General features: G+C 37.4%; 1 protein-coding gene across 1 annotated transcript; it reads left to right on the top strand.

Moving 5' to 3' along the window:
* The first annotated feature begins 493 nt into the window (after nucleotides 1–493).
* On the top strand, nucleotides 494–1,481 carry LOC135690801 (N(G),N(G)-dimethylarginine dimethylaminohydrolase 1). Its single transcript, XM_089110735.1, has one exon. The coding sequence runs from the start codon at nucleotides 580–582 to the stop codon at nucleotides 1,375–1,377; it is 798 nt and encodes a 265-aa protein (XP_088966861.1). The 5' UTR covers nucleotides 494–579; the 3' UTR covers nucleotides 1,378–1,481.
* The last annotated feature ends 16,167 nt before the right edge of the window (nucleotides 1,482–17,648 follow it).

The following is a 17,648-nucleotide window of genomic DNA, read 5'->3' on the forward strand; positions in this document are numbered from 1 at the left end:
TCCCTTGTGTCTTGAATAAGGACCTAAACCTTCTGGGACTTTGGTGTTCTCGGTTCGTCAAGATCGCGATATCAAAGGTAATATTCCTTCGACTTCGCTTTGAGTTGTTGTTCTTTGATAACTGTCTGGCTGAAACTTCATTCTTTAAAAGGCTGTTTGATACTCGTACGTTTCCATTCTTTCTCTTTTCCGCGCGTTTCGAGTGTTCTTTTTCCACAGTCGAGAATATTTTTCTAAAAATTAAATATATAGGCTAGATGATCCAAAAAATGAAATATCTTCCGCGGAATTTTGATGTAGTTATTTGAAGCCTCACTGCAACGACGGGAAAACAAACATGGCGGCTAATTTCAATGCGAATTTTGAAAACAATGTGATGGTTATTGTGGTTGTAGATAGTTGAAGGTGGTTTTAGATGGTTTCAGATCGTTGTAGGTTTTTTCAGGTGGTTATAGGTGGTTCCATGTTTTAGTAGGTACACTTCCGCATATTAGTCTTCAGCCCGACATGCGACATATTAGGATATTAGTCTTTAGTCTTGTCTGATGAAGGTTGTAGTTTAAATTAAAGGCTGCAATAATGTTTACCTACAAAAAAGCTCTTTGTCGACATGTTCCAAAATCATTAGTTACCGAAGCACTGAGAATGGAAAACTCCTTGGAACCAATTGATTACGAAAACGCTTTACGAGAACACAAGCAATACATTGAAACGCTAGGACAGTTAGGACTTCAGATCGTGCTATTAGATGCTGATGAGGAACTGCCCGATTGCGTTTTTGTGGAAGACCCCGCAATAGTTTGCGGCGACAAAGCACTTGTTACCAACCCAGGCCACACCAACAGGAAAAAAGAAACCATCGCAATCAAGACTGCTCTGGAAAAACTAGTCTCCGAAGTTGTTTGCATGGAGAACCCCGCAGAAATGGATGGGGGCGATGTACTCTTTACAGGCAAAGAGTTTTTTGTTGGCCTTTCCACAAGAACCAACCAGGACGGTGCAGATGTGCTAAGAAGCGCCTTCCCTTTATTTCCAGTCCATACCATACGTGTAATTGACGCAACTTTGCATTTAAAATCGATGCTAAGCTTAGCCTCAGATGATGTTATTGCATACGGACCGAGCAAAGCGGCTTCAGAAGCAGTTCAAGAAATGAAGGAAAAGGCCAAATTTGGATATAACTTCCTCAAGGTATCAACCGATGCCGCTGCGAATTGCCTATGGATAAATGGCACTTTGATACATCGATCATCAATGGAATTCCCACAAATAACAGAAGACTTTGCGTCGCTTGACTGCCCAAAAATTCAACTTACAAATACAGAATTAAGTAAGGTTGATGGGGCCTTGACATGCTGTTCGTTGTTGATAAATTAAGACTAGCATCTGGTGGTGTTGATATTACCAAGCTGTTTTAAGTAATAGAATGATATGTCAACTAAATATTTATACTGATTATAGGAGAGGCTATAAATACATAAGTATCAGTGATTTTTTGAGTTTTTTTCTTACTTTTATGGGGTTTGAAAGATGAGAGGGCGAGGGCCACTGCAAGGTACAAATTCCAGTAGCTTAAAGTTGGAAGGAAAAGGAAACACGTCAGAAGTCTCACTGTTTATTAAACATTCATGTTACTTGAAAATCAGATTAGCCGAAGATTGCCCAGATTCAATGGACTTGTTGCTACAGAACAATAATAAAAGCGACAGAAGAGGCCTTCATGCATGATAAACACTGTTTATAAAAACTACCAAAATGTTAAGAAACAAGCAGTGAAAATTTACTGAACTAATTTTCCTCTCAACCATTTGGCACCTATTTCCTTGGGAATGATAAGATATTCTGTTAATATGTTACATTTAGAGTTACATCTATGAAACTTTTGTTCTTAAACTGGTTGAAAAATTAAGAAAGCGAATAATAATCGCAATATAGAAAATAAACCATAACGGGAAATGAGTAGAAATGACTATGGAATAAGAAGAAACAATTAGGAAACAAGAAGGGAAGGTCGAAAAAGGCAATTCCTTTCTATGCAAGGTAATGCCTAGCCTGCGTCACAGACCAAAACTTCCGTGAAGTGTATACAAATTAAACACAAATACACTTGTTAGTATGTAGTTGTATAGTTATATAAATTTTACATTCCAACATTCCACATTTCAGGTTTTCAGATAAAATCAGTGTATACACTTCACGGAAGTTTTTGATCTGTGACGCAGGCTAGGTAATGCCTTCCTATACAACAAATTATCGTATCAACGAACCCAAATTAAACACAAATACACTTGTTAGGACATGAACAATCCGGAGAGCTACCATGTTTTGCTTGATGTCATATTTTTAGGAGAGCGTTTCCTGACCCTAGGCGACCTGTGATTCGTTGATGCAGTCAAAAAACTCCTTGACATGTATCTTGATTATCCGAACCGGATCCTTCACCTTCGCCCTTGTTAGCATGTAGTTGTATAGTTATATAAATTTTTCATTCCAACATTCCACATTAAATGGGGGGTCTAGAAAAGTGGGGGGGCTGAAACCATATAAAAGAGGCTTCGCTGGTAGTTTATTACTCAATATTTGACATTTTTTGCAAAATGTGGGAGGGGGGCTAAAGCCCCTCAAGCTCCCCTTGCTCCGCGGTGCCTGATAGTTCGTATTTAGGTTCTTGTCTATGCCACCGTAAATGTCCAAATCCCTATTCTACTTCTTTTGCAGTTGCCCTGACCAATTTTAATTGTCATCGATTCCGAATCCTCTTCCGAAGTCCGAATTTTTGCTTCTTTAAATCGCTTAATCTCTGATTCTCCCTAATGATATGGTGTGTCTAATAAGCAGCTTTTTTCAAACTCTCCTTTTTTATGGTTTCTCTTTTTAGAGCATTTGTGACTTCGTGTGGTGGCCAAAATTCAACTTTAGCTTGTTAACTGTTTGAATGTCTTTCGCGTGCGTGACTCTCGTTCACACCTTGGCTAATTTTTATGTAACATCCTGTCTTGTGATCTGTTGTTGTTCTGTTTTTTATAATTATCCTAATTAGTTTATTTGTCGTTGAGTAAAGTATTTAATTTAGTAGCTAGAGTGTAGACGCGATTTTCGATGTTGATATCGCCAGGGGCCCCGCGACCGGGCGGTGTGTGTGTAAGGGGGGGTGCCAATAGTATCTCAATGGGATATTTCAGGTAAAATCCGCTCGGTGGAAGAAACGCTTTAGGTATTTCAGAGACTTTCATGTCATAAAATCAATAAAGGATCAAGCAAAGGTAGTTGCTCCGTTGCTTAAATATGATATTCCTTGATATGAATGAGGGTAAACAAACTAATGATTTGAAGATTTGAAGATTTCTTGTTGGCACTAAATCTAAAAATCCAGGGTCTCTTTAGGTAAAATTGTCTTTTCCCCCTAAAGTTTCTTGGTAGAAGCGTCAACTGCAATTCACTATGAGCTCTAGATCTTTTTAACATTCAAAAGGCATGATAAGATGGAAAAAGAGATCTAAATTGACAACATGGTATTTTTCAAGACCGCGGTGAAATTGTACCAGTTATTTTTATCTGCTGTTCAATTTGTTTCCAAAACAAATAATTAGGAAAGTCCGTTCTTATCATATAATGAAAGTTGCGAATTATATACAGAGTTAGATTGACAAAATTTATTGCGGAGGTATGTGACTGCAACTTAAGATAATCAGGTAAATTTTTAGTCCAAATCACCCCCCCCCCCCCCCCAACAAAGCTTGCTTCGCGACGGCCCTGGGTATAGCCATTATTGTTTCGTGAAGTTTCAAGCATAGCGGTTTTGCCAAAGTCAGCCGTTGCTGGATTACTTTATCATCTTTTTGAATTTTCTTTTTCTTCCAAATCTGCGAACAAAAACCTGTGAATCTATATCGAAGAGGGCCAATTCGAGGATTTACTGTAGGGGGTCTATTTGACGTAGTGGGCAATTTGTAGTTCTAGGATGATTAGGGCTTATTTGAGGATGGGGGGCTCTTTCGAGGGGGGGGGGGAGCTAATTCGAGGATTTATAGCTCAACCATACTTTGCACCAGTCAAATCTTCATAGCAATAAAAACCTTATGCTATATTTCAACAGACGGCCATATTGATGATAGCCTCGTTTTAAGGATCTTATCAAAAAATGAAAAGAGAATTTCAATGGCATGCAGTGACAGTTTTAATGTCTTCAAGAGAAAATTTATCACACAGTTTATACAGATTAGGCATTTGCTTAGGACTGAAAGAGCAAAACCGTTAAAGGATTCTTTTTAGTAGTCAAAGCTGTGTGATGTAAGTGGATGCTATGTAAAACAGCAAATTTTTAAATGGCTCCATTATAACCTTTGAAATTGCAAAACTTTAGTGACAATGAACATCAAATCGAACCAGGTCACTAATGTAACAGAATTAGCTATTCAAAAAGAACTATTGGTGATTTTTGCCCCTGACATTAGCTCTTGTACTTGGTTGATAGAAGATTACTTGACAGTTCACGTATTTTGCCCTTCTCAATGACTTACTGACAACCAGTTAGCTTTTTTCAATGGAAAAGCTTGATTTCTTTACTTTAACTTCCCCCATGTGCAATACGAGCTCAACGTTGTAGGTAAATGTTTCATACATTTGAAAAAGGTTTGACGTTAAACTGCAACCTGATGCCACTTTGATTTCTTTCTATAAGCAACTTAAATACGATCCTATAAGGGCATACCGTAAAAACCAGACTCTAAGACCCTAAGACCCAGGACCCTCAAGTACTACATTAAAAAGGACCCTTAACACCAGAAGGTCTTCGCCTCGATAAGACAATAGTTGGTCAAAGTTGACTGTCATCATCAACTGTCAAATGCGCTTTTGCTCCTACTACGGCGTTCTTCCGCATATTACCGTATTATCTCTAAAGAACGCCGCGGCGTTTATTACAAATTCACAATTTTGGATGCGGCGTTCAATAGAGGGCGGCGTTTTTTCCAAATGGTTGGCTGAAGGTGCGGCGTTCAATAGAGGGCGGCGTTTATCAGAGGGTGGCGCTCATTAGAGGAAATACGGTATTCACATTAGCTGCTGAGGGTTTCACCAAATGGCTACCAAATGACCCATTTTCGATAATAACTGAACTGCTCAGTTTAGCTTGCGATTTGGTATAGATAATGAACAAGATTCATCTTTCCCGAAACAACAACAATCAATTATGAAGAAGTTTGTCAAAAAAGAACAAGGAGAGCACAAAGAAATGGTAGCCTGTGCTCCAGACCCTTAACTTTCAAGTTAGGGGTCTGGAACGCAGACTAAGAATTGGATACTAGCAAGGAAATGTTTTCGGTTTTTATGCTACCGCTTGAGGGGTTTTGTCAAGAAGTACTACCATTTGAGGGTAAATTTCTAACATTTTAGCGCTGGTCCTCTTTGACCCTGACCGGACCCCCCTGTCACGCCATAATGGGAGTATTATCCCTGGGGGAGGGTGTTATCACTAAGCTTTTGGCTACGCACATTGTGCAGGAGAGACTGTTGGAAGATATTTTTGGGTGAGCAGCCTTTTGTTGGTTGTTTGAAGTTTCATGGGGATCGTAAAATAAATAGATTAAAAAATGACAGAAAAATTTAAACTATAAAAATTCTCGAGACGAAAAGTATAGCCACTCTAGACCAAGGACTCTAAAAACAAGCAGAAAATCAAGCAATGAACATACATCGCCAAAAAGTTACTTGGAAGCCGGATAGGGAAGTGTGGAGAGCTCGCATAAGCAGCTTTGTTTGAATATTTCAGCCCACTTGTCGAAAACTTTTATTGAAATGAAAATTGCTCGATGGAAAGTGACCTTCGGGGGCCATACGATACTGGGAATAACCAGAAAAAAGACCCACCAATTGGATATTGGAAACTCCTTATTCGGGCAAATCCCATATGGCGCGCTGATCAGCAGGGGTTCAAATTTTGATGCCGCTAAAACCACATTATATATACATATTCTGAAAGACAGTTTCATGCTGAACATATTTTATTCAACATACACGCCCTTACAATCTGGAGATAAGTACTTTCTGGTCAAAAATAGCAAATAGGGGGCAACTGGGCAATAGAATGTATACAGTGGTGGCGCATGGGGAGGGTTAGGGCGCTACAGTCCCTCCATCGGAAGCATCTAGCCCCCCTATCGGAAGAAAATTTTAGGTTATTGTCGGAGCAAATTTGACAAAATAACGTACGAAAACTGCATATTATAGTCAATTTAGCCCCCCTGTTGGTAGCTCCAACCCCTCTGTTGGAAGATTTCTGGCACCACCTCTGAGTGTATATAAGTTTATTTATGAACAACTTATATATTAACAAGATCAAAACATGCGATGATGTAATCCTATCCAACAAGAAGCAGGTTAAGAATCCCGCTAAACATTTTGAAATTTCTGCAATCCGTGTATTATTTTGAGAAAATCTGCGTCCGGCAAGTGTGTAGAATTCCCTCGTTCCGTTGAGAAATTGCCAGATTTCCGCAATCTACGACAAATTTCCCTAAAATTCTGTTCTTCCGCAAACACTGATGACATCTTCATTTGGAGAAAAAAGGCAAGGATCTACCCTGTGCCTTGCAGACAAATATTCCTGCTGGTAATAACTGCGGGTACGAAGGTCTTTTAATGCAGAACATGGGAAAAGGTGAACCACGTTGAAGTATATCTATCTTATCTCAGTATTTTCCAATTTCCAAGTCCGGGTTTTCCGCTTTTCATAACTATTTTCCGGGTTTTGGGTCCTAGGTACTCTCAAAACACCCTCTTTTTCATGTGCGCATTTCTCAATTGAAAAGTTTGCAATTTTTGGGATTATACGTAATTTGGAAGTTATCTCTTTTTCTGGTAAAGAAGGGCATAAAGGAAATATTTCTTGCCCAGCATCAAGCTGTAGTTTTGTGCAGCCAATTTGAATTTGCACTGAATTTGGCAGTGTTTTTTACGTCTTAGTAGCAAAAATTACTAAGATGGAAGATTTTTTATTTCTGCCCGAAGAGGATACATCATCAGTGTAGCGTGACGCACTAAGAAATACAGTAAATCCTCGAATTGGCCCCCTCTCGAAAAACCCCCCTCGAATAAGCCCCCATCCTAGAACTACAAATTGTCAATAAGCCCCCCCCCCTCGAATAAGCCCCCACTGCTACCGTATATTCTCGAATTGTACCCCTCCATTTGACGGCTCTTGCCATCTGAGGTTGCCTATGGCGTTTTATTGAATTACCACGACAAATTCGTACTTTTAGTAGTAATTAATTAATTTCTCATAAAGAAAATCCTACTAAAATAAACAAGGTCTTTTAATAATGTCTTCTTATTGTCTACAATAGTTCTATAAGGATATAACAAAATAATTTTATAATTTTATAATTTAAGGATATAATTTGATAAGGATAAACTGGATATAACGAAATTGCAAGCTGAACTTATTTTATTGTTTTAACTGGATTGAAATTAAGCAGATTACTTGCAAAATACACATGTTATTTAGTCTAATGATCTCAACGAAAGTGGCATTAAAAATAATTTGGATCTCTGGAAGGTTAGGGTCAGGAAAATATTCACACCATTAAACAATATCGATATATATAAAAACATATAGTCCTACATGGTATAGATTTATATCTTCATTCTTCTAGTTTTAAGAATTGACCAGCTATCTGCAATTTCATCAAGACCCAAACGATCTAAAATGTCACTGAAACATGCAGCTACCATTAAATAGTCTAAACGTTCTTCTTTCATTGTCAAACGGAGGTAACCTTTAAAAACAGCTGTTTGGTTTGCAACAATTTATATGTAAAAACAAAATTGGGCAACAACCCTTCTATGCGAAAAGGCAGAGGTAATCTAATTCTTCCCCAAAATACCGAAACGCTGTTATAGTTGTGTCAACTTTTACCGACAGGCAAAAATTACCGATGGCTTCTACAAAAAGTGTGACACCCCCATACCCCCTACTCTGGCACGTCCCTGGTCACCCTTTATCATTTTTCTTTCTTCTTCTCCTTCCATTTTCTTTTTTCTTCTCCTTTCACGATGTGAAAACTTCATTCACAATCTCTATATTAAATAAAACATGTTTAAAAGAGTAAAGACCGTGGAGCATATTACCGGTTAAGGACGCTAGAACGTTTTAGGGGTTTAAACATGCCAAAAACCAAGAACAGGGCGATATTGTATGGTTTTAAGTACATTTTGGAAAGTACTGGGGTGTGGGAGTAATGCCACCTTTGCCGCCCGCTTCCGCGGTCCCTGTCAAACAGTATCTTTGATAGCTTTTTTATTTCTAAGACAATATCTGTATTTTGTGTATTGCTGACTTTGAAAACAATCAGCTTTAGAGTAACAGCAAAACTGATGCAAGCATACTAGCTATTTCAATCCACTAGAAATAATTCAAAAAATACTTTATTTATTCCTGTTGCATTTAATCCCCTTGCTATTTTAAAGTTTTAAAAATCCAGTAATTCAAAAAAGTTTTAAGGTTCTAATCGAAAAAAAAAATTAGCAATTGGGTAGAACCAAATGCTTCCCAGCGCATTTCAGTTCCCTGGTATGAACCTCCCAATACTGGTTATCGCTGAAACACTTCGAGTGATCATTTTCATTTCTAGAACCAAGATAACAACCATGTAAAATCAAATTTAAACGTGACATAGAAACAAGCTAAGGCCAGTTTACACGATACGTTTTTTTCTTGCGTCCGACTCATGAGTCAAGTTGTATGAATTTTTTACTCACGTGCATTTTTGACTCATGAGTCAGTTTCACGCCAAAACAAGCCTTGCGAAGATCATGCAGGAAAAAAGGCAAACTCAGAGAAGAAAAAGGCTATACTTTGCCATCTTGTTACAGGGATGATAAAGTTAAATAGCAATTTGCGCGGAAAAAGAGGAAGGCATTGGGTACGGGACTGGATTGTGCGGCGAGACGAACGCGGGGCCCACCATTCACTGCTGAAAGAGCTTCGGCTAGAAGATTCGAGTAGTTTTCGTAATTTTTTAAGAATGGATGGAAATAGTTTCCAAAAGCTTCTTGAGAAAGTGGCCCTGAAAATTCAACGGCAAAGTACTAACATACGAGAGCCAATTTCCCCCGAAGTTTGTAACTGACACTGCGCTTCGATATCTCATAAAATATATTGATGGTGACTGAAATTTTGACGCATAGAGTATTAATTTTAGATCATATAGATCGGTATACTTGCCAAGATCCTATTTAAGGCGTTCAAGATCTTAACACTGTAATTTTACGTATTCAAGGATGTAAACAATGGATGGGTCATAGAAATTAAATGACTGTAGGACTGATGTCTAAATAAATGCTCCTTCACACCCCCCCTCTCTTACATGGCCTGAAGCAATATTCTATGCAATAAAAAAAGGGATTACTAAGAAAACAGACAGACGTATGCTTCTGTAAACATTTTTTTAATACAAATTACAGGAAATGGAATACGTATACCGTGTGCCAAAGTGTACGATGAGTAAAATTATCCCAGAGATGTGTGAGGCTATATATGGAAGTCTGGAAGACGATTACTTAGAGGTAACAGCATACATTTTTCAGTAAAGTTTTCGGTCTGCGATAAGTTTCCCGATTCAAAATTTCTCGTAACATGGTTTGACGTATGGGCTTCAGGAATTTGCATCCCTGGATTGTTTAGAAATGATATTGTGACGCAACAAGGGACAGGTCGTCCAAATCATCACAAGTACTCGTTCATTTGAAAAAACTTCACATTCTTCGACCTCCAGCGTATCATCTTGGTTGGGTTCAAATGATTCTTAAAAGGCAAGCAGACGATCTTTATGATATAACATTGCTACTTAAATTTTAAATGCCAGACACTGAAGAAGAATGGAAAGAAATAGAGGAAGGATTGAGAGAGAGATGGAATTTCCCAAACTGTATCGGTGCACTTGGTGCAGTCGTTATAATAACCCCACCTCCAAAATCGGGATCTGCCTGCTTTAACTACAAAGATACCCACAGCATTGTATTGTTAGCACTGGTTGATTCAGATTATAAATTCACGTACATTGATGTAGGGAATTATCGTACAATATCTGATGGAGGGGTGTTCAAAAATTCAACACTCAACATAGCATTGGAAGAAAGAAAATTGCATTTACCGCCACCAAAACCTCTACCCAATAGGCACAATGCAACACCTTACACAATTGTTGCACACGAAGCATTCCCTTTGAAGCCAGACATCATGAAACTTTTTCCTACCCGAATGCTCACCAAAGAGGGGAGAATTTTTAATTACCGACGCCAAGAGCCCGAAAAGATGTAGAAAATGCTTTTGGAACTCTAGCTAGTAGATTTTGCATTTTCGAAAAGCCAATTGCCTTAGCTCCACATAAGGTTGAAAAGATTGTTTTGGCAGTCTGTGCCTTGCACAATTTTTAAGATGTAAAACGGGGGCACGAAATGTTTATAAACCTCCAGATATGGTCGACAGAGAGAAAAATGGTGTTTTGGTGGAAGGAAGCTGGAGAAGAGAAATGCAGTCTAGCAGTCTTTTTCAAGTGATAAAGCAAGGAGGAAACCGCCCATCCATAAGAGCCAAAGAAGTGCAGGACAAGGTTTGCAAATATTTCAATTACAATGGAGTAGTACAATGGAGGGTTTGCTTTTAACTGAAAAGTTTGACAGCTTTATAAAAAACTTTCGTTTTGGATTGAAGTTTAACATTTTAATTGAACTTTTTTTTGAGAATCCCTCACTTGTTTAATAAGCATATATTTTTGTAATTAATTATATTAATGATAGCATAAATGACGTTAAACCGACTAGATCACTTTCTAAGTTAGATTTTGTTGCCTTTTGGAGTATCGTTGGTCTCATAAAAGAGGATAGAGAAAAAGCGAAAAGGAATAGAAAGTTCTAATATAAAAAAAAATAATATGAAAATATATTCGTTGAATTTAATTGCAAACTCTGAATTACGAATTCTTTCATTATTTCAATATAAACTAGAAGAAAAGATTTAATCTAAATAAGCTGTTTACTTGTAAAAGTTGATTGCTTATTTCTTTGTAAAAATGATTGAGTGCGTACCATATCTAGCCTTTTATCCCTCTTGTGGTAGATTTTTGAGTGAACATTCCACAGACCAGCTTCTTCCCTTACCAGTTTTATCAGTTTCAAAGCTCCTTCTCTGCTTTGCAAATTCATGTTTTAGGAGTAAGACTAAACTGATTTAAACTGATTTGATTTTAAATTTTTGCTATTATTCCACATGATTTCCCTTTATGACGCAAAACTTCAAGTTGGATCGTTTCGATAATCCATTCCTACTAAGAATTAAAAAGAGAAAGCATATATGCGTTTTTAGATTCTATTGAAACTCCTTATGATCAAGTTTCTCAAACTAAGATTCTTTTTTGTTAAAAGCACATTATTTCCGAAAAATTTTAGATCAGAATCAGAAGAATCAAATCATGTTACAAAATAATATCCCAGCTGTATTCTCAATATATATATCTATATATGCTTAATCTTCTATTTTTAATGGATAATTCTTCTGTTGATCTTTCAATTTTACTGTTTTTTATTAAACAGTGTTTCATATAGTTTTCTCCCTCATCACCCTGGGTGCCAGAGCCTCAGAGTGTCAAGGGATGAAGAACGAGGAAAAGGAATCTCTTCCTTTCGCCTTCGCAATTCTTTTCCCCCGTTCTTCATCCTTTGACACTCTGAGGCTTTGGCACCCAGGTACCCCGAGGGTAAATAAGGCAGAACCATTTGAAACCTCCCAGGATGAAAAGCTTTCTTAATGCTTTATCGATTTCAGTCTGCTAGTATATGACTTGAATTCGCTAAAAGATGCAATAGCATTTTTGTTATTACAGTTTCGCAAAACAACATGGATGTTTTTCTGTTGCTTCGAATACACTAGTTGACAAATCAAATATTAGAACGGGATATCAAAGGTTTTCTTGGCTACTTGCGCAAAGGAAACTTCTTGAATAACAAGCGCTGTGTCTCAACCCACTGTCTGATCGGCCTCTTTAAGTGTCTTAGATTTATACCTCGCTTTCTCGTTTGCTTAGAAAGGAAATCGCGGCTCTGAAAAGCAAGATTAACTCTGTAAATCGTAATTTGAAAATTAATATCACGCTTACTATCCAAATCCTTACGGATCTATGTCTTTCTTGTTTATTTGAATATTAAATTTAGCTCATTTGTTTTCTTAAAACATCTAGACAACAAAAATGGTTAAAGTCCAGGGACATTTTCCTATGAACATAGCAATTGGTTTTATAAAGAATTCACACTATAACAGAACTATTTTATGTTTATACTAATTTTTGGCATAGAGTGCTTCTGTATTCTTATGCTAATAATTCGAAAAGAGTCAATAAGAATTATAATCCTAAATGGAAAATAGAAATAATTTCTTGTATACTCTCATTATAACGCAAGAAAAGCTGACTTAGGCCTCTGGCGTTGTGGATAGTGCCTTCTATAGGCTAAATATGTGTTTGACTTGTCAGTAGTATTTGATAAACAGGAAAAGACCTATGAAAGACACTCAGGTATTAGGTACAAGCAAAAAAGTTGAAAAACATTCAACTGGAACAAATCATTAGCAAAAGTACCGTACGTACGAGGGCAAATGGACATTACGTAGGACACAAATGTAAAAGTTAAGAACAGAGATAACGCATACTTCCATAACATGGAAATCAATGAAAATTGATTTTTACAGGTCCGTCATAAAGTGCTCGATGCCGCAAACGCAGTGCTGTACACGTTTTGGTGTAAAAAGCAGGACGGTTCTAAGTTCAGTTGCCACTAAAATGGAAATTATGTACAACATTGGCTTTTCGTTAGTCGAAATTTTGTCCTCCATTGTTACAATAACTAGAGGATAAATGGCTTTGACACGAGATTCTAAGCATTAAGGTTGATGAGATAAATGAATGTTTACAGTTCTTAGCGTTTAGGGGCCTCTGTTTCTATCTGCCTCGCCTATGAAGGGCCACCTTCAAGCACATCCCAAAGGAGTGTAAACACGGAAATACTACTAGATTAAAACCTTCGGATACGAATTTCAACCACAAGATTTAGCGCCTTTTTCCATTCCTAGGTTTTGTTTTTCCCCCTAAGGCTTAAGATAAAAACTGAGTTTAAAATTTCATGCCCTAGTTGTTTTTTCAAGATTCATTTTAGTCTTCCCTGGGTCTTCCAAAGCCACAAAATTTCGACCGTGTAAACAGAAAGCCAAGCGGAGGAGCGAATCTTCTATTTCCGCGATCGAATTCAAATTATGTTAATTTTAATGTCAATATATTTGTGTCTTTTTTTTCGACATTGATAATATTACGAATTTTTGTTTATGTTTAATGATGTTCATTTGTGTTTATTTATCTGGCTCACCTTTAGCAGCTTTGCTAGTCAGTTTACAGCTGCATTGCGAGAATACTTCAAAAATTACATCCTCACATCCTCAAGAAAATTGATGAATGCTTTAAATGACAGAAGGGCACTTTGATGTTTACTAACATCGTTCCCATTTTTCCAATGTCACATGTTAGTGAGTTAACATCACATCACATTTATTTTGGAAGAAGGGACATGGCTGCAAGGTCCAACTTGTTGGCAAATTAAGGTTGGGTTGGGTCACGAAAATTGGGACAGACCTGTAAACCTCTCTCGTTTTTGCCGGGAATACTCCAGACTTTGTTTGCTTTCTGCCGGTCTACTGGTGTTTTAAATCTGCTCCCTGTTTTTCCCTTTTTCACACTCTTTTTTTAAGAACAATTTTATAAACGATTCTCAAATTTATCAAGTTTAAAATAAATTAATAACAAGCCAAGTCTGAGCTACTGTAAAATGTAATTTTAACAAAATTGTGAAACCCACTTATAAAATTTCATTCCAAAACGAGCAGTTTCTTTGCCATCTAATGGTTCTTTGACATTGAATTTTTCAAAATTTTTAACAAATAGGATGGCACATTCAGTTTGTTGGCACTTAGCGAGTAATCATCATAACTCCACTACAAATAAAGATAAAGAACTGAATTGTGACAAACACAAGCAATTTGATGCGCTGAAGAATATAGGGGTCAGACCCCAACTCTAATTTACCCCTGAATGCTATTTTTAGACTTGGGTACTCGGACCCAGTCCATTCAAAAACAATCAATGATAAAACCGCTGAAAATTAGCATAAAGAACTAAACTTTGGCGAAAATACGTAGTTTTATTCGCTGAAAAATAGAAAACTCCAACACAAATTTTTTCCCAAAAGCTATAACGATAAAGAGCTAGAATTTGTCATATATACGTAGTTTGATGCCCTTAATATGTTGAGAAACAAACGCCAACTCGAAACTGGCCCAAAATGCTATTTTTGGGCTAAGAGTTGGTAGACCCTGTCCCATAAAGAGATATCCTTTCACAACTCAACTTAAACAAAGATACGGAATTTTTCATAGATATGTAGTTTTATGCGCAGATTAGCTCAAGAAAAAAGAGTCAATCATTAATAAATACTTTTTACGACAACAACCTTTTACGATTAAACTTTCTGAAATTTTCCTAGGTAACATGAACGGCAAACTACGTTTCAAAAGGGTTTTTAAAGTTTTCAATACTAGAAAAATTCAAGCCCAAGACCGTTTTCTTTCTTATAGGCACTGCCTGATATTATTAATTAGGATGCACGATCTAGAAGATTTGTTTAAAACCAAACAAAGGACAAGCTCAGAGATCTTGTGCCGACAGGGATCTGGGACCCAGTTTGTTGTTGAAGTTCTAGTGTCTCTAATAGACGGGCCCCCTTGTATTAATTTCAGAAGAATTTGCCCTCCCCCCGTCGCTCATTAGCACCCCCTTCTATTAAATTTTACAAATTTGTCATGACCAGAACACGCAATTTTCACTTGTCAATATTTCCCCTTGTTATGTTATGTAAATATATTTTTTAATTGTCATAATTCCCCTTGTTATGTTTGTCTATCTCTGACCATCTATCCATTGTCAGGTAACCAGTGTCACCATCCTACTAATTCCACTGCCTTTCCATTGAAAGATTTACCAACATTCACTCCTATCAGCTTCCCCTTTGCTATTGAAATTTGCTGACATTTTATCGAATATTGGCCAACCTGAGCAACCCCTTTCTATGAGCAAACCCCTTCTTTTGAAAACTGGTCGACATGAACACCCCCTTCTATTAGCACCCCCCTTCTATTATAAATTTGCTGGAAAGAACACCCCCTTTCTATTACCTCCTCTTCTATTAGAGACATCAGAATAGTGTGCCCAGATGAAAGGGGCCTGTATCAGTAATAGACCAATCAGAAAAACGCAACTGGGTATTTCGATCCACAACTGGGTATATATTTTTCATCGTGTTCTATCGGACCTTTATTCTGACGTTTGAATATGCTCTGAGGAGTGTCAGATGAAAAAGCTTTTAGCCAATATGTTGTAAATTTTTGCTTTTTTCAGAGCCATTTTCAAATTCTGTACCGCCAGAAAACTGTTCACATATATATTTATATGGACATATTTAAGAAAAATCCCCTATAAAGATGTGCCGCACGTATAAAAAGAGAACATTGGAGTTGGATGTGACAAAATAAGCGTAGTGAGGGTGTGGCATGGAGACATCTTGCAATGCCATGTAATGCTCAAAATTCAGTGTGCTTTACAAATCTCCGAGATCATTGTGCCTTTTTAAGAGGCCAGGGACAAATTTGAGTTGGAGTCTGACCCTTACCGTTTTCAGCAGGCCAAACTTCGTATTTCTATCAACTTTAAGCCCTGTATCTTTATTTCGTGTTCATTTATGATGAATGCTCCTTGAATGGACTGGTTCCGAGAACCCCATTCTAAAAATAGCATTCGAGGGCAAATTTGAGTTGGGTTCTGACCCTTATATTTTTCAGCGCATCAAACTGGGTAGGTGTGCAAAATTTCATGCTGGTATCACGATTTGCATGATCGAGCCTATTTTGTAACTTTAGAACCCTCACTATGTTGATCCAAGCTGGTATCTATAAAGAGAAAATATGATTCAGCTCCGTATTGTCAAATGCTTTTTACAAGGACACACTTTGTTGAACTTCGATGGGGAGGGGGAGGGGGAGGGGGCATAAGGGTATAAAGTAAAACAAATTTATCCTGAGAACATAGGGGCACTGTTCTCAGGACTTTCTTTGGAATTTATTTACGAATTTGGAATTTATTTATCTAAAAAAGAAGAAGGTGTTGACAATAAACTTTCATCTTTGAAAGCATTGAAATATCTTTCGGGGTGTCTCTTTGTCTTTAATTAGTGTTGACAGTAGATATTCCCATGTAAATAAACTAATGGGTAAGTTAGGTCAACCAACTCTCTACGAAACCGGTTGTCAGAAGGACTTGCCAAGACCTGTTTACTATTACGATCTGCACGTTACGTTGCAGGTTTATCATTTCAAACAAAACAGCGTCTGATTTGAGCGTCTCTTCGCAACAAACATTCACTATGATTAAATTTAAGTCTGTGATAACAAAGTGGTTTAAGCAGCATATAATAGTTTAAGGCTAAACAAAAGTTTATGGATCATTGTTTATTTATGTCAAATTTTTCTTTTTATGTTGATCGTCATGTCCTCAGAAGTATTGGGGTTTTCTTTAAAAGTCGAAGTTGAACCTCTATGAAACTCGTTTGATTCAGACCCCATCCTTTTAAACTATATCCTTTGTTTTCTTCTGGATAAAAATTGAAATTGTCCGAAATGTAGATTATTCAGCTTCTTCTTTCCTTTTCTTTTTGATTCTTTTTGGCTAGCAGAGGGGCTAAGTCTTTGGCAGTGAATGACAAACTTCGAAGAACGGAGACAACAGCAGTTATCTTGAAGTCAGAAGTTTTGAACTCAGCCTTCGAAGAATATGCTCCCCTTCCTGCTTGAGTGATACTAATAAGAATTTAAACATACTGAAATCTGGGCAGTGCTGCCGTGGATGGGGTTCAGGGGAAGGTGGACTCAATCTCGCAAATTTTTGTTTTACTTGAAAATTTCTAGAAATCAGTTTCATGTGCGGCTTTTGTGAGATTTATTGAATTGCATTTCGGGGGCAACTTTTCCTGGTGGGACATGGACCTCGTCCTCGGTCATAAGGTCTATGCTTACACTCTTTTCTTCTTATAAGAACAATTTTATAAGAACACGAGCCTCAAAATTGGTCAAATGTTAAGAACAAATTAAGAACAAGCTGAGGCTGAGCTTCTTCAAAATGCAATTTTGAACAACGTTTTTTATCAAAATCGAGAATTTTTAGCCATTTGTGGGTGCTTTTTCGGTGAATATTCAAACCTGTCTGCAAATGAGACCTGACTACCTCTCTAGAGCGAAAAAGCTAGCACTCGCACTGCTTACACCCAGTGGCGGGGTGGCTATGTTTTCCCTAGGGTGGCCAAGTCGATTTTTGCGCCCTATCTATATATCGTGGTTATATAAAAGCATGTGTTTCTAGAAGGAAATTGGTCTTTGCAACTTGAATCCAAAATTTCATAAACAAGTTTTGACTAAGAATGCGAATATGAATGGAAAAGTTATGTAATCCAAACATTTGACCTTCTCGATCGTGGTTCGGTAAAATATCAAGCTATTTTGAATT

Source organism: Rhopilema esculentum, chromosome 10 (assembly GCF_057945365.1).
Source record: "Rhopilema esculentum isolate cy_ngs chromosome 10, ASM5794536v1, whole genome shotgun sequence".
NCBI classification, from domain to species: domain Eukaryota; kingdom Metazoa; phylum Cnidaria; class Scyphozoa; order Rhizostomeae; family Rhizostomatidae; genus Rhopilema; species Rhopilema esculentum.

Coding starts and splice junctions, on each gene's coding strand:
- LOC135690801 (XM_089110735.1), top strand. CDS start 580: ATGTTTACCTACAAAAAAGCTCTTTGTCGACATGTTCCAAAATCATTA.